Source organism: Protopterus annectens, chromosome 6.part1, assembly GCF_019279795.1.
Source record: "Protopterus annectens isolate FY-2018-M chromosome 6.part1, PAN1.0, whole genome shotgun sequence".
In the NCBI taxonomy this organism is placed as follows: Eukaryota; Metazoa; Chordata; order Ceratodontiformes; family Protopteridae; genus Protopterus; species Protopterus annectens.
Genome location: NC_056738.1, coordinates 61,300,509 through 61,325,397, shown reverse-complemented (window position 1 = coordinate 61,325,397; position 24,889 = coordinate 61,300,509). Strand labels below are relative to the sequence as shown.

General features: G+C 42.6%; 1 protein-coding gene across 3 annotated transcripts in view; it reads right to left on the bottom strand.

Annotated features, from left to right (window-relative positions):
* Nucleotides 1-24,889, bottom strand: part of SPNS1 (sphingolipid transporter 1 (putative)) — a 1,475,635-nt gene that overhangs the window by 1,102,953 nt on the left and 347,793 nt on the right. For 2 of the 3 annotated variants that reach the window (XM_044075480.1, XM_044075482.1), the window contains one exon: nucleotides 5,357-5,422. The exons of the other annotated variant lie outside the window; for it this stretch is intronic. In XM_044075480.1, the coding sequence (XP_043931415.1) occupies nucleotides 5,357-5,422 (66 nt within the window). The remainder of the gene's footprint in view (nucleotides 1-5,356; nucleotides 5,423-24,889) is intronic. 3 annotated transcript variants of the gene reach the window in all.

Genomic DNA, 24,889 nt, shown 5'->3' with positions numbered 1-24,889 from the left:
ACATCCTGGAGTAAAATCCTTTTCCTCATTTGAGAGAGCAGGACTTCCTGAATAGTGCCTTGAGACAGAAGGTTGGATATGACCTGAGAAAGAATTCCAGTTGTTCTTTTGGTGGTTGTGGGATGCCCCTGAAGGGAGACTCCCAGACCACGAAATATATTTGCTGGATGATGGAAAGGACCCAAGAGTCAGGGGTTATCTGATTCCAAGTAGGGAGAGAAAGAGAGAGGTGAAGAGGCAAAGGAGTAGATGGGCCTGGAGGCAGGTGGTCAGAGGCTACCAGGCTTAGCCTGAAAGGGCTGTTTCTGACTGGGAGTAGAGGAAGCATACTCTAAAGGGATTTGTTTCCTGGAATCCTTCTTACCTTTGGTAGATGGTGGCCTAGCTGGCTTTCTGACAAAGTGGTTTTGGTAGATTATTTTCTCTGGAACCTGAGGACAGGGGAAACAGATATATGTTTTAGATCCTAGAGCTCCTTGCCTTTTTTTTGAAGAGATTTAAATAGTTCTGCAGCCAAGTTTCCAAACAATGTTTTTTTGTCCAGGGGGGCATCCATTATCTTGGCTTTAATATCATCAGAGAAGGGTTGAAGCCTGAGCCATGAATACATCCTCAGGATAGACCCAGATGCAGTTGCCCTGGCTGAGGCCTCCACAACATCATAACTGCACTTGGGAGTGCCTTTTAACCTGGTCAGAAGAGATGAGAATGGAGGAGAGCTTAGCCTTGGTGGGAGAATCAGGGAGCCCAGAAAGGATCTTTCCTGCATCTGACAAGAGTGCTAGGGAATATCTGGCAATATAAGTTTTATAATTAATTGCCCTGAAGGTCAAAGTAGCAGAGGTTTATACTTTTTTACCTAAACTCTCCATGACTTTGCTCTCCTGATCCAAGGAAAGCAATGAGGTAGAAGGCAATAATTTGGATGCCTTGCCTGCAGAAGCGGACATGGTAGCAGAGGGGGCTTTGAAGAGGAATTTAGAGTCCTCAGGCACCTTATAAAATCTATCTGGGCAATTGGGAGCTGGAGGCTGGGCATTTAAAAGCAACTGTAAAGGCATCTAAGAAGGCAGTAGGACGGGGGAATGGCAGATGGAGAGGCAGAGTCCATCTGAAGGAGGTCATAGTACCTCTTTTGTACGTCAGACACTTTGCAACAGTCCCATTTGAAGAATACTTTCATCTTCAGAATAGTTTCCCCAAAACAAATATCCTCCCCAGGAGAATCTATACCATTATATTCTTCTTCTGGAGAGGCGTAACCCAAAGGGGAAGAAATTTGAGTTGAATAAGCCAGGGATTCATCTCCTGATGATGCCTCATCATCTGAGGAAAAATCTTCAGGGGTCCTCTTTAAGGGAGTGCAGGGAGGAAAGGCAGGAGAAAAGAAAGAAGAAGCTGAGGTCTGACGTACAGCCATAAAGGCATTGAATAGGCCTTGTCTGAAGGTCTGCCAATCTGGTGCTTGATCCTGGGGAATCAGAGAAACATGTTTAGTTTTGCCTTTTTTCTTTTTAGGAGCTTCCACATGGTGGAAGGTGGACGGGCCAGCCATTGGCCTGCAGTCCATGATGTCTGCAGGCATATCCTCCTGCATGATGATTTGGGTGATCACACAGGCATTCAGTAAGTACAAGCTGTGGTCCTCCCCACAAACAAGTTGGACACCTGCGATTCCCTCATAGATGTGCTGGTAGGCCTTCAGTATTATAAGCTGTGGTTCCGCCCATGACCAAGCTGAACACCTGCGATTCCCTCGTGGATGTGCTGGTAGGGTTCTTCACAGCTTCCACTCTGGTATCCGAAGGGACGTCTACTGACTCCAGGATGACCTCCAGGTCCACATCGGCCTCGGGAGGGATGCCTGGAAGAGAAGAAGCAGCAAGAAGATCAGGCCATGACTTGTTGGCCTTTTCAGGTTGCAGATCATCTGAAGGGCCCGACACCACCTCCATATCATGCTCTAAATGCTTAAGACACTGATTCTCAAAATATAACTTCAGGGAAGTTAGATGGCTGCAAAGGGTTTTGGGTACAAAGGCCTTACAGATATCACAGATGGTATGGCCGTGGTCTGGCCCTAAACAAAACAAGCTGCCTTCCACACTGACACTTACCCTTCCTAGTTGATATGTAATCACAACACAATATAGTAGCCAAAATTTAAAGAAAACCCCAATGGGGTACTTCTCTGAACCAAAGTTCGTGACTTTTCTGGAGAGTGACAACTGGCGCAGGTGATCAGACAGGCAGTAGAAAAGTTCTGAGGTTGGTATGTGCTGACATCCTCTTTACACAAGACATCTCCTTACAGCAGACGTACACTAGCTGATGTGCGGCGTCACATGTACCTCACAGTAACATTAGAATTTTGTATACTGGCTGGACGAACAAGTCAGCTGAGAGTGGACTCCCTCATGTTATGAATACTGCAGCATATGAATAGAAGGACATATTAGTAGTACTTCTTTTGATAATGGCTGAGAAGGGAATAACAAGGAACCGTAAACACTTGGGAACCAGATATAGGTGAGGTAAGGAATCTAACTAAAGGAAATCAAATATTTGGAGAAGAAAGCATTGAAGGATATGATCAGTAAACTACATTAGTAAAAAAATGGGATTATTGGGATTTGAAAAAGAACAATTTATTATAAAAGTCTGGGCATAGGAAACACAGAGGAGTGTAGAAACCATGAGGACCCTAAGGACGGTTTAATAAGGCAAAGATGTTAGGGATATAAAGGAAAAAAAGAGATGCATGACTGATGATCAGTTGCAATATACGCTTTTTAACCTCCGGCCATAGGCTGAGTCTGCTGTATATAGGCCTGTAAATGTTTGTGTAGTAATACAATAAATTACATGGCTGAAAAAGGCCAACTACCAGGAGAAAAAGGTGCAACATGTATGTGGACTGCACAAGAGTACAAAAATAAAATGTAATAATAAAGCACTTGTTAATAAAAAAATGTTTATGATGGAATGGTTCACCAGAAAAGTGTCAAACTATCTGCTATTATACACAAAAAAAGAGATGTATTGCAATCTCAAAGACACTTAAAAAGATTTTGATCTGTAGCACAAGTTTAACATGGGCTCAACAGTTGAAACTAGATCACTAAAGAAACAGCCACGGAATTCTTGAACCCTTACATAAATGTATTACTGTAGTGTAATGCCATGTCCCAAGATTCAGAAGACCGAAAAATTCCACTCCCTGTCCTGTGGTTAAAAGGCAAACAATAACTTCCATGCAATGACAGGCCAAATAAAGCATGAAATAGCTTTACTATCGAAATGGTTGTCAGTTGTAGCTTACTATGCAAAGACTGGTTAAAACAGTCTGGATGAAGGGACGCCTGGCCAAATCTGCTGCATTACCTTGTTTGAGATGAAGTGAGACCAGTGATGAATTTGTTAAACAGGGGCAACACACTCTAGGAATAAATGTTTTGTTCCTACTGTAAAAATCCTGTTTTTATCAAGTCTGACTTTAACTAAAGTGATACAACAGTCAATTAGGTTTAATAAAAGAGCCATTTTCTTAAAAATAACATGCAATAGCTGCAGGATACACTGTCTCCTGCAATTCTTGAACGTTTGAAATCTCAATGAAGTATCCATAACAAGGAATATGACACACTAGTACTAAGAAAGTCCTGAGAAACTCCACTGAGAGAAGCTGAACTAGAATATCAAGAAGCTTTCTGTAAGTGTCAAATCAGTGACATTAGAGAATTACAGCCCTCACTACAGTGCAAGCTTCCAAAGTTCACTTGGCAGCTTAGGTACCTGTAAAAGCTAGATGGTGAGGTTGGAATTTAGTGGCTGCTGCCAGCTCACATATCCTGGAGACTGGGAGGCAGTTCTACTTCACCACACAGGTGACAAACAGCAAAAGTACTAGATAATACACCCATATCTCTCAACTGTCCAAATTTTTGCCTCATATATTTGGTCTGTTTCTCCTAACATTTGAGCTTTTCTGGCAAATCATTGAGGAATGAATCACTAAATAATGACAGACAATTGAGTTTCAGCCTTCCTACCCTTCAAAAATGCATTCTAATGCAAAACCTGTATATTTGAAGTTTATAAAAGTAATATTTAAAAATGGCCCATATTTTTGGGGCCTTTGGCACCAAATTATTTTTAGCTTTGTCCATAATCCTCATGCTAAGCAGTTAAGAGCTATGATTATGCCTAGTTGTGTTCAAGCCTGCAGTGTCTATGCTTTCAAAATGGATTCACACTCATAAGGAATTCAGCATGTGGTATGGAGGCACACTTCTCCTCAGGAGACACCAACAGTGAAGCTGGGAAGAGCTGCCAAGTGTAAAGGGGTGCTCCCAGGGGAAGAGAGTAGGCTGTCATACAGGACAAGCAAGACAGCCTACCAGAACAGAAGACTGACTATGATTCCTGAGCAGGAACAAATGGGCCATAATGCTCTCACCACCCCAAGACTGTAAGGCTTCCATCACCAAGAACAAATGAGTCAACTGGGTATAAGGAGTGAAGCAAAAAGGAAAAAGAAATCTTCTTTTAATTTATGACACTACAGCTTTAATGAAACGCTATTACTCCACTAGGGCTCTTATAATAAATGCATTGTAATACTTCTATACATTCTGTTCTGATACAGTGACAGCACATAAAGAGTACCACATTAAATCCTGAAAAATTACTACACATACTGTTTCCATACATTCATTCCCAACCCCTTTTTCCACATGGGGTTGGGGTGTCACTTCAACAGTAACAACCATCTCCAGCCAAAGTTTACACGGCCGGGTGGCTAGCCCTGCCATGGTAGTTCATCTGTACCACTCACTTGCACACACACTCGCATATACGAGCAATTTAGTGTGTCCAATCCACGTACTGCATGTCTTTGGAATGTGGGAGGAAACCACAGCACCCAGAGGAAAAAGGAAGGACATGCAGACTCCACAAAGAAGGCACCCCAGCAGAGAATTGAACCAAAGAACCTCTTGCTGTGTTAAGCGACAACACTAACCGCTGCACCACAAGACTGTCTTCTTACAAATATCATTACAATCACCTTCAGACTGTCATGTGCCAAGCCTAGTTTTACATTAAAATGCTTCATTTTCTACTTCCCTTACAACAGAAAGACAGACACACATACATATCCCAAAAGTGCAGTCTACACTCCCTCCCACTTTTGATATCAATGAAGAGCTCAACACTTTGCACTAATTCATCAGGCATTTCTATAACCAACTATCTTCCGGAAAGCTAAAATGATTTGTGCAATAAAGTTTAAGACATAACACATACTAAATGCCAAAGGACAAAACTGTAAACATATTGAAGAAAGTGAATTTACCAGTTTGTAACAATCCGGATTTGCTGTCTCCAATTTCAAAGTATTTTTCGATGTCGGGCAGCACTCCTGAACAAAACAATACACACGTTTACTGTTTCAGTTAGACAGTGAATTCAGTTGTAATTGTGTTTGCCTAAGCCTCAATGAGGAAACTACCAAGTTTAAATTTGATATCAGAGTCTCTGAAAATAACATTTATTACAAAGCATTTTATAAAAGTTTTAATTATAAGAAAATAGTACAACACAGGATATAATCCCCAAATATTGTCTTTGCACAATTCTTTTATGGAACAGACTTGATAACATTCACTTCAATTGTATAAGCAATGAGAACAGCAAATAATCAAAATATACTACTGAATGGTTTTATGTCTCCCATACGTAATAACAAAAATCTAGGATGAGGACTTTTGTGCATTATTTAGTAGGTTAATCATACGTCATGTGGACATATAAACTTGACTGAAAAATGCAATCAAGTCTTAAAAGCAGAGGCTTAGAAAGGGTAGAACACACCTTCCTCTACTGGCAAATTTATATAACCAGCATGGTTATGACTTCTTATATTCAAGTTTTCAGGTTCTTAGTAAGACAGTGTTTTGTTTCAGACATACTCTCCTAGGCAATGGTGAGGATCTGAACTTTCCCTGATTAACTATTTCAATAACTCTTACTCACATCTGTTTTCCATAACTGCAAGTCCAAAGCATGTGAACAACATCATGCTCTCCAGTTTCCTACTATACCTGGATTGTTCTGTCCTCAACCTGCATTACTCTGCTGTAACACTTCCAGAAGTTTATCACTGCTTACCTGCAGTTTACACATTCAACATGTTAAACATGCCAGAGAGATCTCATTGAAAAAAGCAGGCTACTCTAGCAGGAGAATGAGTAACACACATTCAATACGATTCAGTAACCTAACCTGCGGATAACGTCTGTTGTAGGAATGACTCTATTCAGATATCAACACGACGGATACAGTAATACAGTCCTAAAAGTAACCTATAAGTGTTATTATGCATGCACTATGTTCAAAGCAACTTACCAGTTAAAATGGTACACACTATCATATTTCATAACATATAAAGCAATGAATTAAAATGTTGTATATTCCTCTGTTATTGCTGTACTCTGTTAAATGACACATCTGCACTTCTTAGTAATTAATTCTCAGACAGCTTTCTATAAAAAGAAGTTATACACTCACCATAACATTTCATCTGTGTTGTCAATCTTCGTTCATTCTTGACAAATGGGTTCAGGTTCCAATTCTCGGAACCTGTTCGGCTGTTATACAGCTCGCAGCAGTCAAAAAACTCTACCCACAATGCCCCTCTCCTCATTACCTCAGACTGAGTTTGCAGACTATAGCAAGAATGTACATAGAGAAAGGTAATCAAAAGTAATGTCCAAGGTAAAAACCCTAGGATATCCCAGGACAAGAGTTCAATTCTTCAGGAAGTCGGGAGGGGGGAATGTGGGAGGGATGCCAAAAAAGAAGGAAGACTGACAACACAGATGGAACGTTATGGTGAGTACATAACTTCTTTATCTGATGTTGTCAATCTTATTCATTCTTCACGAATGGGACAGAGTCCACAGCTACTTTATTTCCTGGGGAGCCATATTCCTGAGAACCACAACGCCGAATGATGCTCTTCCCCTGGAGACCATATCCAATTTGTAATGAGTGATAAAGGTATGACTGTAGCCCATGTCGCAGCTGTGCAAATTTAGTCCATGGAAGCTTTTGAATGGAAAACAGCTGAAGTGGCAACTGATCTGGTCGAATGCGCTCTTAACAGGCGTAGATAACTTTCGGTTGTTATGGTCATAAATTAAAGTAATGCACTCTCTCAACCATCTAGATAGACACTTTCGACACAGCCTTTCCCATCGTTGGGAGAGAAAAGGAAATAAACAATTGATCTGATTTTCTAGACTGTTCAGTCCTGTCAAGGTAAAAACATAGTTGCTTAATGAATGTCCAGTAAATGCAAGCAATAGTCACCTTTGTTGGAAAAACTGGGAAAGAAAACCGGTAACTCAATAATTTGATTAATATTAGATTCAGAGACCACCTTAGGAAGAAACACTGTCCTTATTAAAAATGATATATGGGTGTTTTGCACATAGTACCTGGATCTCAGAGACTCTTCTGGCAGAAGTGATGGCGACTAGAAAAAGAGTTTTCTAGGAAAAGAATTTGAGATGGTAAGTGGCCGCTGGTTCAAAGGGAGGTAATACTAAGAACTGCAAAACAAAGGTTACATCCAAGGGGGCTAAGGGATCTTTAAATGGAGGTTTCAGGCGTAAGCTACCTTTGAGAAAAATGTTGCATAGTCAGTGAGAGATTAAAGAATGGTCATCAAACCCATTATGAAAATTAGAAATGGCTTCTAAATGAACTCTAATGGTGGATGCAGAAGCACTTTAATCAAAAATGGTAGCTAAAAATTCCAAAACGTTTTCAACAGGTGCTGAGAAGTGGTCTGAATTGTTTATAGAGGCCCAAATTGAAAATCTCTTCCATTTGCTGGAATATAGTCTCCTGGCGGGAGATCTGTGGGAAGCCAGAAGAATCTTTTGTATGGGGGAAGTAATATTATTCTACCTGGTGACTAACGGAATTAGAGGAACCAAGCTGTGAGCTTGATTGAGTAGATTGGGATGCACCAATCCCTGTGGATGAGGCAGCAGGTCTGGAACTGGGTCAAGAATGCACAGTTGGTGAATCAAATGAGACCGTAGAAAGGGGAACCAAATTTGACTGGACCAAAAGGGAGCAATGAGAATCACTTTAGGAAGAAGGGTATGAGGGGGAAAGAGGTGAAGGTGTAAAGGAGACCCAAGGGCCAATAGAGAAGGAGCGCGTCTCTTAGGGCCTCCACCTTGGGGTATTAGGGCAAAGTAGCCACTGCACTTGTTCATTGGAGAGGCAAATTGGTTGCAGCAAGGCTGGCCCCAGCGGCAAAAGATTTCTTTTGACATTTTGGGATTAAGATACCACTCGTGAGGCAATATAATGTCTGCTCAACTTGTCCGCTATCACATTGGAACTCCATGGGATATACGTTGCTACAAGAAAGTGGTTGGAAGCTATTGCTCATTGCCACACTCTGAGGGCTTCCCGGCAAAAGGGGTAGAATTTGGTTCTACCCTGTTTGTTGATGTGCCATCCAGTAACATGTTGTCGGATTAGATCACAACTGTTCCCAGAGGAAGAGCAGACTGAAAGGCTTGCAACGCTAGGAGCACTGCTCACATTTCCACGACACTGATGTGCAAGTTGGCTTCTTGTGGTGACCAAGTGCTTTGGACTGTTCTCCCTAGATAATGTCCCCCCCACTCCATCTGGGAGGTGTTCGTAGTCACTATGGCCTTGACTTGGAGTGAACAACAAAGGAACAACCCATTAGACTTTCTTCTGACTGCATCCACCAGGATAGATCCTTTTACAGCGGCCTGTTATTAAGATAGGGTGAGACATCGGGCAAGGCAGAATGGAACATTGAGATGCAAGAAGCCAGTGAAGTGTCCTCATCTGAAATCTTACCCATGGGAACAAGAATTACGGCCGCTGCCATAGATCCTAGAACTTGAAGGATGAGTAAAGTGGGCACTTTGTTATTCACTAAGATGAGCCAAACCTGAGACCTTATCTTTTGGAGCCTGTGAAGAGGCAGGGAAGCTATATATGAAACCGTGTTGAAGCAGGCTCAGAAAAACTCTAGATCCTGCATGGGAGACAGCTGCGACTTTTCTTTCATGACTGTTATGCCCAGAACACTGAACAAGTAAATGATGAATTCCATGTCTTGAAGCCGTAGATGCCTGGCAGGGCTGTTGAGGAGACAGTCGTCTAGATAAGGAAACAACTGGAATCAGTTTAGTTTCAAGTGAGCTGTGACTGCTGCCATGCATTTGGTGAACACTCTGGGGGCTGTACTGAGGCCAAAAGGCAGCGCTCTGAATTAATAAGACCACCCCCATCAACTGAAAGCAGAGAAAGAGATACCTTCTTGAGCATTTGTCCATTTTTATGTGATAATATCCATCTTGATGGTCTATAGAGGACATCCAATCATTTTCCCCTAGAAAGGGAAGAACAGAGTGAACTGCGACAATCTGGAATTTCGTCTGCTGAACAAATTTGTTCAGAAGGCTGAGGTCCAATATCAGACTCCAGTCCCCCATCTTCTTTGGCACTAAAAGAACCTGGAGTAAAACCTGGATCCTATCTGGTCTGGTGGGACTTATTGGATGACTTCTTTCCTAGCAGCTTTTGAACTTCTGTGGCTCCTTGATCCCTCTGATTGGGTGGAACATCTGGGATTTTTTTCTCAGTGACCTCAGGAAAAGCATGAAGGAAATATGTTAGCTTCTGGTAATGATTTTCTGCACGCAAGCATTGGAGGTCATTTGTCACCTGGCTGTCGAGTAAAGACAAGAGAGTCTTCCCCCGAATGCTTCCAGAGGTAAGCAATCAGGCCTCCTTTCAGAAGCGCTGACAGGGTTGTCCAGGAAAGGAATCTCTGTTACCCTGGTTTCATGGGCCACCTCTGCCTCTCAGCTGGTGTCTTCCATCTGAGCGCCCCCCTCTGCCCCAAAGGGAGCCGCAGCCATGTGCGTCCTAAAAAGGTCCCTGGGATTTCTTGAACCACATCTTTCCACTCCTCTGATTCCTGGAATAGGATCGCTGAGGAATAGAAAAATGAATGGCCACAGCAGGCAGGGTCTTTCCATCTTTTTCACACATGGCTAGTGTGTCCTTCACTTTGGGGCCGAACAAAAATGATCCGTCAAAAGTAGCATCGATGAAGGAAGACTTGAAGGGCTCTGTGAATTCACACAAATGCATTCAGGTATGTCGGCTTATGGCAATGCCAGAAGGCACTGTCCTTGTCATGCCTTTAACTGCATGTGCAATGAGTCACCCAGGAAGTAGATGGTCGAGCATTGAATGCTTGCAAGTACATGGATTCCTCTGAGGCCAGGTCTTGGGGCTTCCCCCTCTGCTTTGGTATCTCTAGGATGCCTCTGAAGGAGACATTATCAGGGGGTGACCGGGGGAACCTTCCTCTTCATCAAAGTCTGCGTCCTCAGTGACAGATTCTTCCAGAGAATCTAGGTGCTTCTTCTTGCATGTCTTTTTACGGGGAGGTTTCTCAGTGGGGATCTCAGAGGAAGACTATGAAAAAGTGGGGTCCTGTACAAGGGTAACCTGAAGCTTCGGTGCTTGCTGTCGTGTCCTGGAGATTGGTGTCAACACTGGACCAGAAGGTATAGTAATATGACACTCTGATGTAGGAGGGACCAGCTGAGAGTTTGCAGAGGCTAAAGCCCTCTCCATAACCTGGAAGGCAGGATCCTCGGAAGAGGAATGGGAGCTCGGAACCAAGAAAGACTACCTCGGAACAGAGGTCACACCCTGCTCCGAGAGTCCACCCTTTAAAGCAGGAGCTGGGGAAGGACATGCAATGGACAAGGTCCCAAGAGCCAGTGTTGACTCTCTATAAAACCCAGTGCCGATCAGAGACCCACGGAACCAGCAGGAATGTCATGGCTCTGAAAAACCATTGGTTCCAAGGAGGGAACTGATGAAGTCAGAGCAACATCTGGTGCTGAGGTAGGGATGTCTAACAGCACAGAAACAGCTGGTATGGGGGAAATGAAGTGCTGGGCTCTGAAGCTCCAGTGAAAGTTAGAGGAGGAGATAGTGCAGGAGTCCTTGGAGAAGAATCCCCAACTCTGGATGGCAGAGGAGCCTGAGAAAGGGTGGGAATACCTTTGGCTGCCAAAAGTTGATCCACCAATCTCACGGCGTCCACCTTAGAGAGACTCTTGGAAGACTGAACGAACAATCCTGAGGGAGATTCTAGTCATTACAGAAAGGGACTGGGCAGCTGACGCACAAAGGGGGTCTATGGAAAGTTAATACCTTGTCCTGGGAAGAACCTGTTCTGGTTTCGGCAATGAGGGAGGTGGGTAAAGCCTGCTGAGGTTCCGTAGGAGAGGTTGGCACCAAACTGGAAACCAAAGATGGTGGCGCTGTGCCTTTTTGTTTTTCCACCATTATGCATTTATGAGAACAGGTGCTAACAAAATACACAGACACACACACACACACACACTCAGGATAGAGTGAAAAATCTACCAACTATGGTAGATAAGAGTACCAAAATGGTAACTAGAAGCAAAAGAAAAGAGATGTACCAATGATAGTACAGAGAAATACCCCAAAGGGGTAAGAAAGCCAGAGAGGGGTCACTAATAGTAAGGGTAAAGGGTAGAGTTATTCAGACACTCATATGGAAACCAAAGTTTTAAAGAATATAATGCAGAAAAATATCTAAATATATTTTTAGAAAGGAATTTTAAAAGACATAGCTAAGAGCAACGGCTGACGCGTCTTGCTAACAGAGTGGCAAACGATATCTGGGGTAATGAATTGAGGGGCATTGTGGGTAGAGTCTTAGCTTGAGAGTTTTTTGGCTGGCGCGAGCTGTATAACGGCTAAGCCGGTTCTGAGGATCGGAACCGGAACCCATTCGTCAACTGACGACACCAGATTCAATATTTTTTGTTTTAAAATCCAAATATAAAAGAAAACGACCAACGGAATAACACACTAGCTGAAGATAAACCAACAATGCCCTCTCTAAACATGTGATCAATACTAACAGATACACCTTCAGGTTCATGGTTAATGACAGAATTTATCCCAGCATTAGAGGTGGTGACATCAGGAATCTAACCAAAACCAGGGAGGTTAGATGGATGATAAGACTGAGAGCTGATCAGGGTAGTGGGCTTAATGAGAAAGACCCACTTAGATCCATCCTGAAGGGACGTAGTCTTAGGAGTTAAAAGACATTTTTATATTTTTTGCTTATTTTTGTTTTAATATTTTTGTCTCTGTGTGTTTGTTTTATGACATTTTTTTTCTACATGTTGAATTTCTCTTTGTATGCATTTTTTCTGTATGTAGTTTCTGCAGATATGTATACAATTTTACATAAGCTGTGGTTTTATTATGTCTTTCTCCTTTAACTGTGACCCTTAGCATGTGACTGGTTGCTTAGCAATTGGACTGCCTATAAGTAAAGGTTGCTCTTCTCTGTGTATATGGTCTGGTGAAGAAAAAGTGAAAGTGCTTACCTATTTTGTTTGGTAATAAAACAAGTTATCTTCAGCTAGTGTGTTATTCCGTTGGTCGTTTTGTTTTACATTTGGATTTTGCTTTTCCAACAGCATATTTATGCCAGTCTGTGCACATTTCTTCATTTTTTGTTTTAAATTCAACATTACTTAGAATTATGAACAATATTTACAATAAACTGGGTAGATAGTGATGCAGATGTTAGCAGTGCTGTCGTTTAGCATTTAATTTTTCTGGGTTGCCTTCTGTGTATGATCTGCAAGTGATTTTCCCATCACTTGCTCTGACTACCTGGTTACCTTCCCCATCTTAAACACATATAAGTGAAACGGTGGTCCTACAAATTGTCCATAGGTGTGAGTGTGCGTGTATCTATCCTGTAATGGGTAGGCATATTTCCCTACCTTGTATCTGATGTGTGCCAGCATGGGCTCTAGCTCCTTGTAATGCCAAACAACATTAGAGTATACATAAGAACATGAATGAATATTTGAAGTTATTTATAACATGCTTGCCTGAAATGAGATAGTGTTTGACTAATGAACTGTAAGTGGTGTACAACTTGGTAAGCAAACCAACTAAAATCTGAACCCTTGAACAAAAGATAGCAGATTCATGAACAGTGAACAAAAACTTAAGCCCTGAAAATAAATTATCTTAAAAGAAACTTTTTTCTCTCATTACTGTTTATTTTCATAATTAAAAGTTATGTACTCACCATAACTATGCATCTGTGTTGCCCATTTTCATTCTTCCTCAACCAATACGTTTGGATCCCATCCTTGGATCAGACTCTGCCACACTTTGGATCCAACTGTCGAGCTTCCTCCTTATGCACATGATTCCCTTGTCCATGTTCAATACCTCAGACTGGGTTTGTTGCCATAAAGTCTCTATAACTATACTCAGAAAGGATAGCCCAAACATGGAACTAGAAGTTCCAATAAATAATCCAAAATGTTCCTCCAGAAGATTTTAGGACAGAGGATGGATGGAAGGGAAGTTGATGAAGAATGAAAATGGACAACTAAGATGCCTAATTATGGTGAGTATGTAACTTTTAAATCCTGATGTTGTCCTTTTCATTCTTCCTTAACCAACGGGATAGAGTCCCCAGCTATGTCGAGCTTGGATGGTCCTCATGGAAGGCTATTCCGGAGTACCATTAAGCCAAAGGCAACTGTACTTCTGGATATTAGATCCAATTTGTAATGAGTAACAAAATGATGTGCATTAGACCATGTGGATGCTGTGCAAATATCATCAATAGAGGTTCTTGACCAAACACCAGATGAAATAGTCATGGATCTTGTTGAGTAGGCCTTAGGTAATTTAGGTAGGGGAATCCCTGGTTAAGACAAATCCAAAAAATTCAATCTTTGATCCATTTAGCTAAAGTAACTTTAGAAACTGGATAACCCAGTCTTTTTGGTGAGAAGGAAACAAATAGCTGAGCTGACTTTCTGATTTTCTTTGTACTGTGTAGATAAGAACATAATTGTCTGTACACATCTAGGAGGTGAAGCACGTATTCTCCTTTACTTGAAAAATTTGGAAAAATGACATGTAAATGGATGGATTGGTTAATGTTTGATTCACAAACTACTTTAGTTAAAAAGGAAGAGTTTGTTCATAAAGCAGCCCTATCTTTGTGGAAAATAATGTACAGAGTCTTTCATAAAGAGCCTGAAGTTCAGTAACCCTTCTTGTAGAAGTAGCAGCTACTAAGAAGACGGTTTTTCATGAAAGAAATTTTAGGTCATTTTTTGAAGGTGCAAAGGGTTTTTGAGTTACACCTTGTAGCACAACAGTCAGATCCCAAGGAGGTGAAGGATCCTTTATTGGTAGTCTAAGGAAAAAATGCCTTTCAGAAATGTTTTACACAATTTGGAAGAAGCCAAAGAATAATTTGTCTCCTGTATGAAAATTTGAAATTGCTGCCAACTGCAGTTTAATTGTAGAAAAGCTAGACCCTTCTTTAAAAAACACAACCAAAAATTCAAGGACAGCAGGAACTGGAGCAGATAAAGGGTCAACATAATTTTTCAAAGTCAAACGGGAGAATCCTTTCCACTTGCTCTTGTAAACTTTTTTGGTGGAATCTTTTTGCAAGGATAATTTAATGGTGCATACTGGGGTAGACAGCCAGTTTCCAGGCTTTGCTGGTTTCAGAAATTTCAGACTTTCCTGTGGTAGAGGGAGGTCCTATTGCTTACTAGTGAGAGTGGGAGCATTGTACTGCCTATCTAACACTAGAGGAGCAGTTTCCAGCTCTGAAATTGCAATTGTATTGGCTATTTTGGGCTGATTTTAATCCCTTTCAACTTTCCGGCATAAATACGTGTGTTTGCAAGTACTTGAGCTTGTTTTAGATCAGCAGATCCTGTTTGGGCATCCTGCAGACTACTACAGCACCAGAAACGAGAAAGAGAGGCTTTTTGTGCTAACTGCAAGTACTTTTTGCTGAATTTTCAAATTTTTGTTGATTTTGGTCATTTTTATTACCTGCACTTCTCAGAAAGCTTAAAAAGTAGATTAGATACTTACTTCACTTTATTTCTGCCTGTAAGTCGTTTTCCAGTTGTGCACTTGCCTTGCTTTATTTAAAACGTTTAAATTTTAAAATTTCTAATTTTGCAAAGTTTTAATTGAGTTTACTGTTCTGAGCTATACACTCAAGTGCATTAGCCTTTCTGTGCTTATTTACTGTATAACTGCATTGTTTAGCCTAATTTAACCAAAAAAAAATTCTATCTTGTTTGCTAATGTCCTGTCTTTTCTAACTAGAATAGTCCAGTTTCCAGGCTTTGCTGGTTTCAGGACTTTAGTTTCAGTGTTCAGACTTATCCAGACCTTGCTGTGGTAGAAGGAGGTCCTACTCCTCACCAGTGAGAGTGAGAGCATTGTGCTGCCTAACACTAGAGGAGTGGTTTCCAGCTCTGAAATTGCAATTTTATTGGCCATTTTGGGCTGATTTCTATCCCTTTCAACTTTCTGGCATAAAAACGTGCATTTGTGCACCACCATGGGGCTAAGGTTAAACTATTCCTGGTGCCAGAAAGTCTGCTCTTCGAATTTTCCCTTAGAACTAGCTAGTTTATCAGCAATATTACTAAAATCTGTATACCTGTGACTAGCATTTGCTCTAAAACTCACTAAAAAGCATTAGGAAGCCTTAATTTGTTATAAGCACTCACCTCTCCTCGATAATAAGGAGAAAATAGTTGTGGGCACTAGACAGCCTACATCTGGAAGCACCTTGCCAAAAAGTAAGGGAAAACCGCTCTTGTACTACACAAAGAATGCACCTAACCAAGCATGTCCAAGGGTCACCTTCGGATGATTTTTCCTATCCACCTGGTGAATCTGAGCATACTGGGGCAATGCAGCAATTGCCTCATGTACACAGGCAACCCTCTCCTCCTACCACCAAACACTAAAACCTAAGAGAGATGCACTTACATCGCCAAACTGGAAGCAAAGCTCTCTCCAGCCAAGATTGTGCTAGACAGTCAAAAGGAGAAGGTTAACACCCACACATCACCTCAAACACATAGTCCTTCAAAACCCACACCACCAAAACCTACACAAAGCAATACAAAACCCACATATGCAGAGGCTCTTAACATTAACCTGCCCAAGCAACAAGGACCTCCGAAGCTGAAATGCAAACAAACACCACCCCCAAACATAACCAAAGCGTCACACACCAGTGTGCCACCCAACAGCAGCCCCTAAGGCAAGACAACAGACCCAACACTTTAGTCAGAGGTGACTCTATAATCAGGCACACTGATGTCCCACTCACCAGGCTGAACAAGGAGAAAATTGCTGTTAGTTGCCTGTCGGGTGCCAGGATCCGCCACATAACGCATGCACTCAAGTCACTCCACAACAGGTACAAATTTGACTCTGTCATTGTCCATGTTGGCGTGAATGACTTGAGATGTACCTCCCTGGACTACATGAAAAGAGACATGGAAGAGCTCTCGGATCATGTAGCCCAGGCAGGTATGACCCTAGCCCTGAGTAGCATCCTGCCATCACCTAGAATGATAGGACACAATGATTGACTTCATTAATTGGCTAAGCTTCTGGTGTCATTCAAAGGGGATCCAGTATCTGTCTGCCTGGGACGACATGACTGACAAACCACGTTGCTTTACAAGAGATGGTTTGCACCTGTCACCCCTGGGATTCAGGTTACTGACTAAGACTCTTGCCACCCCTATAGTGCCTTTTTTAGACAAGGTTCAAAGGACAAAACTACCGCTGTAATGGGTACAAGCAAGCAAAATCTGAAGGTAATGCTACTCAATGCTAGAAGTCTAAACCTCAAAATGCACTCTCTCGAGGCTCTCCTAAAAATGGAGAACATCGATATCTGTGCAATAACTGAGACCTGGTTCAAAGCTTCGGAGAGCACTCCTGCAATACTAGGCTATAACTCATACCACACTTTTCGGCCCCAAACCAGGACCAAAACACTAAAGGTGGGGGAGTGTCCATATTCAACAAAGATATTCACACCTCCATGCTGGTTGCCCAACACAATGCATCGGAAATTCTCCAGGTGCAACTAACACTAGGTAAGACTGCAATACAAATTGTAGCTTGTTACAGATCCCCCATCATGCCCCAAGATTCTCACTACACCTTTCTAAACATACTGGAAAATATTAAGATACAACCGAACACCCTAATACTGGGTGATTTCAACTACCCTGCCATTAACTGGGAAAACTACTCCTGTACCAACACCTTTGCTCAACGGTTCTTGAGATTCATAAAGTCCAATGCACTAGAGCAACTAATTCATAGTCCCACCAGGGGTATCACTATTTTAGACCTGGCCATTACCAACATGGGAGATCGATGCTCCACACCAGTGGTCACCCCCCACATTGGTCAGATCAGATCGGTGTTCCACACCAGTAGTCACCCCCTCGTTGGTCAGATCAGACCATAAGCTAATCACCCTTGACATCCACATCCCACCCCTCACCCCCTTTAAGGAAACCTCCATAAAAAACTTCTCCAAAGCAAACTTTATGCTTCTCAAGTCAGAAGTAACAAACTTCATGACACCCATGCAGACGGGAATTGAAAGTTCAACTGTTGAATCCTACATGAAGGCGCTGTACGAGCACATTCACTCGTGCATGGACCGAGCCATCCCAAACAGAACAAAGACGCTGTCCTCTAAAAAAAAAGGAAGTCAATCTGGTGGTCCCCTGCCGTAAACATGCTGTACAACAGAAGGAAGAAACTGTTGCAGAAAGGAGGAAAAACCCAGGATTCAAAAAACTCCCTCAACAGCCTCAGTAGAAAGCTGAGATCCCTCATAAAATCTTCCAAAGCTAGTTATGAAAACAAAATTGCCAAAGATTCCAAAGACAACCACAAGGCATTCTATAGCTATGTCAAGAATCTAAATGGCAATACTCAGATCTGCTCTGAGCTACAGCAGAATGGCACTAGATATACTGATCCCAAGGATATTGCCAATATCCTGGCAGATAGATTCAGTGCCAACTTCACCCCCCCTCACCCCCTAAAGGGCCCATCTCAATACCAAAAGAATGCCAAATTCTGGTAATCATGGCCACTCAGGTAAAAAACACACTCTCCAAAGTCAAGAATACAGCATCCATGGGACCAGATGATATCCCGGGCTGTGTACTGCATGAACTTCAAAATGAACTGGCACCTCACCTATGTGTCATGTTTAATCATAGCCTCATCTCAGGCTTCATGCCCACAGAGTGATGCACAGCTACAGTCATTCCACTCCACAAGGGGGGATCCTCTTTGGATCACGGGAACTACTGTCCCATCAGTCTGACGAGCCTGAACGGCAAGGCCATGGAACGTATTATCATGGAACTTATAAACAAAGACACTGGCAACCTTCAAACACTGGACCCCACTCAGTTTGGGTTTGTGAAGGGCCAATATTGCCTCCTGAAACTGATCGGCTTCTTCGAATCAGTCTACAGTGCTGTGGATGAAGGTAAGGTGGTTCACACAGCCTACATGGACCTCGCCAAGGGTTCCAACACAATCCTCCACTCTGGAATCATAGATAAACTTACAAAGCTGGGCATTAATCCCTACATCACTCGATGGGTTGCAAACTGGCTTACTGACAGAACACACATTGTAAAAGTAGCAGACTCCAAATCCAGCTCCAGACAAGTGACAAGTGGTGTACCACAGGGTTCTGTCCTGGGACCACTCTTGTTTGGCATCTACTTCTCTGAAATACAGGCCAACACTAAGGGACTCTGGCTTACAAAGTCTGCAGATGACTGCAAGCTGGGAGCCATTACTGAATCCCCAAATTATGTGGATATACTAGAAAAGGTCCTTACCGAAACAGATGCCTGGTGCCAGAGCCATGGGCTCAAGTTAAATGCCAAAAAATGTATAGCTGTCCCCTTTGAGAAAAAAACATGCACCTGTGAACTACCACATAGGTGGCAGTACACTAAACACCGAAAGTGTGATAAGAGACCTAGGGACACAGGTGGACAATGGTCTCACCTTTGATAACCACATAGCCACAACAGTTAGAAAATCCTTCTATGTGACACACCTCATCACAAAGGGCTTTTCATCCAGGAAAAAGGAGGTCACTGTCCCTCTGTACTCATCCCTCATTAGACCCATTATAGAATACAATGCCCAGTTTGGTATGTACCTCACAATACATCTGCAACAACTAGAAAGGCCGCAGAAATCCCTCACAAAAAGAATCACAGGCCTAAAGCAAATGCCTTATGCTGACTGTCTAAAGAAACTCCAGCTATACTCTCGCATATCGCCTACTCAGAGGCGATCTCTGCCTAACACACAAGGCCATGTCAAACCCAGAGTTGTTGGACATGCTACACTTAAAGAAATCCCAATCCCTCCGAGCCACATGCTCCAGGGATCCTAACCTTGTCATCACAATGAATAGATCATGCTGGAGGGATAGGTTTCTGACCCAGAGACTCCCCATACTCTGGAATAAGCTGCCCATACAGGTCAGGCAGAGCGCCTCAATGGCCCTCTTCAAGAGGAACCTTGACGAAGGTATGGGATATAAGAAATTCACCCTGGGGATCACATCAGTAGCCCTGCTAGACAGGGGTCCAGGAAAGTAAATACTTGTGGGAAGCAAAAGCCACGGAATCATTACGGCCAGGCTTGTACAGGCCCTACGGCCAATAGCCTAGTACCTACCTATGAACCTATGGACTGTGACAATTATTGGAAGTGGAGACCACCATGTAGTCAATTTGAGGGCCTGGATATTGAGATGGTTAATCCCTGGGGGGGTCTGGAATTGGTTCAAGTATCCATGGAGGATAATGAAGATGAGACCAAAGGAAGGGGAACCAGACCTGTCGAGGCCAGTAAGGGGCAATGAGGATGACAGAGTTCTTCAACCAGGTTGTTTTCTGCATATATGTGGAAATCAAGGGAAGTGGAGGATATACATAAAGGAGACTGGATGGCCAAAAGTGGGCTACAGCATCTCTCAGTGATCTCTCCAGATGGGGGATTAAGGCAAAATACTTGCTGCACTCCTTGTTGTGGGAGAGAAGCAAAGAGATCATAGCAAGGTTGGCCCCAATGCTGGAAAATCTCTTCCGCCACAGATCATTTGAGAGACCACTCATGACGTATCAGAATTGATCTGCTTAATTTGTCCGCTAACATGTTGGTTTTCCCTGGAATGTGAATTGTAACTAGAAAGTGGTTTGTGGAGATCACCCACTGCTACACTCTCATGGCCTCTCTGCAAAGAGGATAAGAGCAGGTTTTTCCTTGTTTGCTGAAGTACCAGACATACTGTCAGAATCACAACAGTTCCTAGAGGAAGAGCACCTTGGAATGCCTGCAATGCTAAAATGACTGCTTTCATCTACAGTACACTGAAATGCGAATTGGACTCTTGGACCATTGTTCCCCAAGAAATGCCCCCTCCCCCCCAACCACAACTGGGAGGCATCCACAGTCACTGTGGCTATTTGGGACAGTAAAACAAAAGGTCGGCCTACATCAATGTCATCCGATTGGATCCACCACTGGATGTTTCATTTCCAAATCAGAGTAAGCTTGACTGGAAAGGATAGGGGTTGTTGTACAGTAGACCACTAAACAGCTACAGTGCATTGAAGCACACACATAGAAATGTGCTAAAGGAAGTAGGACTATTGCTGCTGCCATATACCAAAATAGCTGAAGAATAAACCTGAATGTAGGAGACAGGTGGGAAAGGATCTGATGAACATGAGATCTGGGCATGTCTGCGCGATGAGTTAGTAAGGATACAATTTTTGTAGTTATATTCAGATGTGCACCAATAAACTCCACGATCTGTACTGGTGTCAGCTTTGATTTGGTGTAATTTAGTGTTATTTCTACCGAGCGGCAAACAGAGCAAATAGTCCCTGGACTGTTAAAGGTGATGCATGGAGGGGGCAGTGAAGAGCCAGTCATCTAGATATGGAAACACTCTGAATCCCTGAGTCTCAAGTCAGCTGCCATCACTGCCATATGTACGGTAAACACCCTGGGGGCTGTGGTGAGTCCTAAGGGCAGGGCTGAGAATTGGTAGTGACTGGCTCTCAGCTAAAAGCATAAGTGTCTTCTGGAGCACATGATAGTACACATTCCGAAGATTTACACAGCACATCCAATCACCTTGCGAAGAAATGGCAGAATGGACTGAGTGGTGACCATTCAGATCTTTCACTTTTTTTACATACTGATTCAATTTGCTCAGATCAAGAACTGTCTGGGGTCCTGTCTTTTTGTACACTAAAAACAAGAATGAGTAAGCTTCACATCCTATTTGGTCTGGTAGGACTTCTTGGATGACTCTTGGCTAGCAGCTTTTCAATTTTTTTTTGTGCTACTGCTTTCTTTTAACTAGGTGGAACATCAGGAAGCTTCTTCCTTTTGCAAATAGGGAGTTGGAAAAATGAAATGGAATAATCTCTGGATATTATTCTTAGCACCCCTGAGTCTTCTGTTATATTTGCCCAGGTGTCTGGGTGCAAGGACAATCATCCCCTGGACTGCCTCCAGAGGTGGACAGTCAGGCAGCACTTCAGGAGCACTGACAGGATCTGTCTGAAAAGGAATCACGGACACCCTGAATCTCCTCCAGAGGATGTTCAGGGGAGGCATCTGAAGAGACGGGGAGTTCCACTACAGGAGGATGTTTGGGGAAGCTAGCTGGAACTGGCTGTCCCTGTGGAATAGGCCTGAAAGACTCATTGCTCGGAACTGAAGAGGGAATAGGAATTGGATCTGAGGGATGAGAGACAGGTTCTCTAGAAAGAGAATAGGCCCTTTCCATGACCTCGAAGGCAGATGGGTCCAGAGAAACCATGGCCACCTGCATTGGAGAGGAGACTTCCAATACAGGTAAATCACAACTCCTAACAGATACATGCCTTGAAGATGGAACTGTAACCGAACTATCCAGCGCCGAGGCTCTCAGAGGCAGAGATGGATCCGATAACTTAAGAGTAGATCCCAGACCCACAGATGCGATGCAGACACTTCAGCTCAGGGACCGGAACTTGTCAGAGATGCTATTGGAATTGAAGAAGAAATTTTCTTCAGATCTGACTCTGGACCTCTCGAGGCTGTTGGATCCTGGAGCTCCGAAACTGTGGGATGGATTAGAGAAGGAGACAGAATCACATGAGAAGTAGTTGAAGACTCACGGATCCAATAGGGAACAGAGCCGGTACAACCTCCATCTGGATCTGAGTTCTGAGAAATGTTTGCATCATCCTATCCACACTCACTTCTAATAAACTTCTGAAGGAACTAGAGGATGTGGTGGACTGTGGCCTGAAATGTTTCTTAGGAGTCTGAAAGAAAGGAAAGTGCAGAGTAGGTGAAATCAGATCCAGGATGAATTTGGGTGAGTGTCTGGGATCTGAAATAGGAGCAGTAGGGCTGGATGATATTATAACAGGATCTAAAGCTTTGTGATCTGATGGTTTTGGATCCAAAGATCAAATCTTTGGATCCAAGGATGTCAGTTCTGAGGATTTTTGAATTTTTTATGGCAGTTCCAACAAATTCCTACAGGACTTTGGCGGGAAAAAATTTCTGTGTTCCGATGCAGCAGATTTTGTAGTTTTGCCAGAGGGTTGAGCTCCAGAAGATATTAAAGTTGGAGGAAGGATTATCTTGCTGCATCAGTCAGCCAATGCCCTGGAATTAAAAGCAGTGCAAATACTGCAGTTGTTTTCCAGGTATGCAGCTCCAAGACAATAAATGAACTCCTTGTGGGCATCTAAGTTTGGGATTTTTATGCCCACAAGAAGTGCATTTTTTTGAATCATGTCAATTATTCAGCCATGGCAGGAGGAGTAAGATGGACAGTGCTACAACCAAAAAAAACACTAGAATGGACAATGATGAAAACCTTTTTTTTGTGTGTGTTAGCAGTTAGAAAGGAAAGGAAGAAAGAAGGAAATAAAGATTACCAGCAATGGTAATCATGAAAATACCCCGTGTTATCAGGTAAAGAAGAAATACCAATTATGGTACTATAGAAATACTAAAAAAAATAGTAACAAACTTAATGCTATAGTATACACTAAGAGGGAGGTTGAGAAATGAAGTAAAAAGAATGTACTGTGGGAAAGATACCAAAAAAATTACAAAGACACTAAAGTTATAGCTCAGTCGAAGGACCCTGCATCTGAGCATGATGAAGGCAAATGTGATCTGGGATACTGAACATGGACAAGGATATTATGGTTACAGGGAGGAGTTGGATCCAAAGTCTATAGTAAGCGGCCCAGTCAGATCTGAACCCATTGGTTGAGAAAGAATGAAAGACAACATCAGATCCATGTATGCAAGCAGAAAAAAAAATAAGTTATGTCTTACCATAACGTTCTATCTGTGTTGTTGATCTTCTTTCATTCATCACTGATGGGTTGTCGGTTCCGTCCTCGGAACCAAGTCGGCCTAATACCAAGCTTGCAGCAGCCAAAAAACTCTTGAGCTAAGCTTTTACCCATAGTGCCCTTCTCCCTGTTACCTCATATCGAGTTTGCCCAGTATTAGTAAAGCAGAGGCCATTTCTGCGCAAATGTCCTGACTCACCACTTGGACCCAAAGTATCCCCCAGGAGCCTTTGGAGAGGGAAAGAGGGTGGGAAGTGATGAATGAAAGAAGATCAACAACACAGATGGAATGTTATGGTAAGACATAACTTCTTTATCTGATGTTGTTAATCTTCTTTCCATTCATCACTGATGGGACAGAATCCCCAGCTACCTTGTGTTCCTTGGGCGGCCCTTATGGAAGAACATTCCTGAGCACCAATGAACCAAAGGCAGCTCTCCCTCTGGAGACCAAATCCAATTTATAATGATTAATAAAAGTGTGTGGGGGGTATCCCATGTGGCTGCTGCACAAATATCATCCGCAGAGGCTCTTGAATGGAAGGCTACAGAAGTTGCATTAGATCTGGTAGAATGGGCTTTAACATTTTGTGGTATAGGCTTTTTTGCAAGCGAACAGATGTAGTGTATAGAGTCCCTAAGCCATTTAGATAAAGTCACCTTAGAGATGGAATTTCCCATTCTAGGTACAGAGAAGGAAATGAAAAGTTGGTCAGTTTTACGTACTGCTTTAGTTCTGTCTAGATAAAACCTCAACTGTCTATGCACATCCAAAGAGTGTAGACAGTATTCCCCTTTATTAGTAAAATTTGGGAAATATACTGGCAAGTCAATGGTTTGATTGATGGGAAAATCTGAAATAGCTTTGGGAAGATAGGAGGGGTTCGCCTGGAGGATACTCTGTCCTTGTGGAAGATTAAATAGGACCTTTTAATGCATAATGCATGAAGCTCTGAAATTTGTCTGGCTGACGTGATGGCTACCAGGAAAAGGTATTTCCAAGATAAAAATTTGAGGTCATGCTTTGCTGCAGGCTCAAAAGGAGGTTGAGTTAAAGACTGAAGAACTAAAGTGAGGTTCCATGGCGCTATAGGTTGTCTGATTGGAGGCCTAATGTGTGCAATACATTTTAGAAAGGTTTTGTATAACCAAAGAGAAATGAGGTGAGAATTATCAAGCCCATCATGAAAGTTAGAAATAGCCACTAGATGTACTCATATGGTAGAAGCTGCAGCTCAATCCTCGAAAAATTTTGACAGATATTGTAAGACTACTGCCAAGCACGGGTCTAGCCTTCTTTTCTTAGACCAAACAGAGAATCTCTTCCATTTATCTATATATAGTCTTTTGGTGGATGGTGTGTGTGAGGCCAGGATAATGTCACATACAGGTGAGGGATGGTTATCCTGCCTGGCAATTAATGGAAGTGG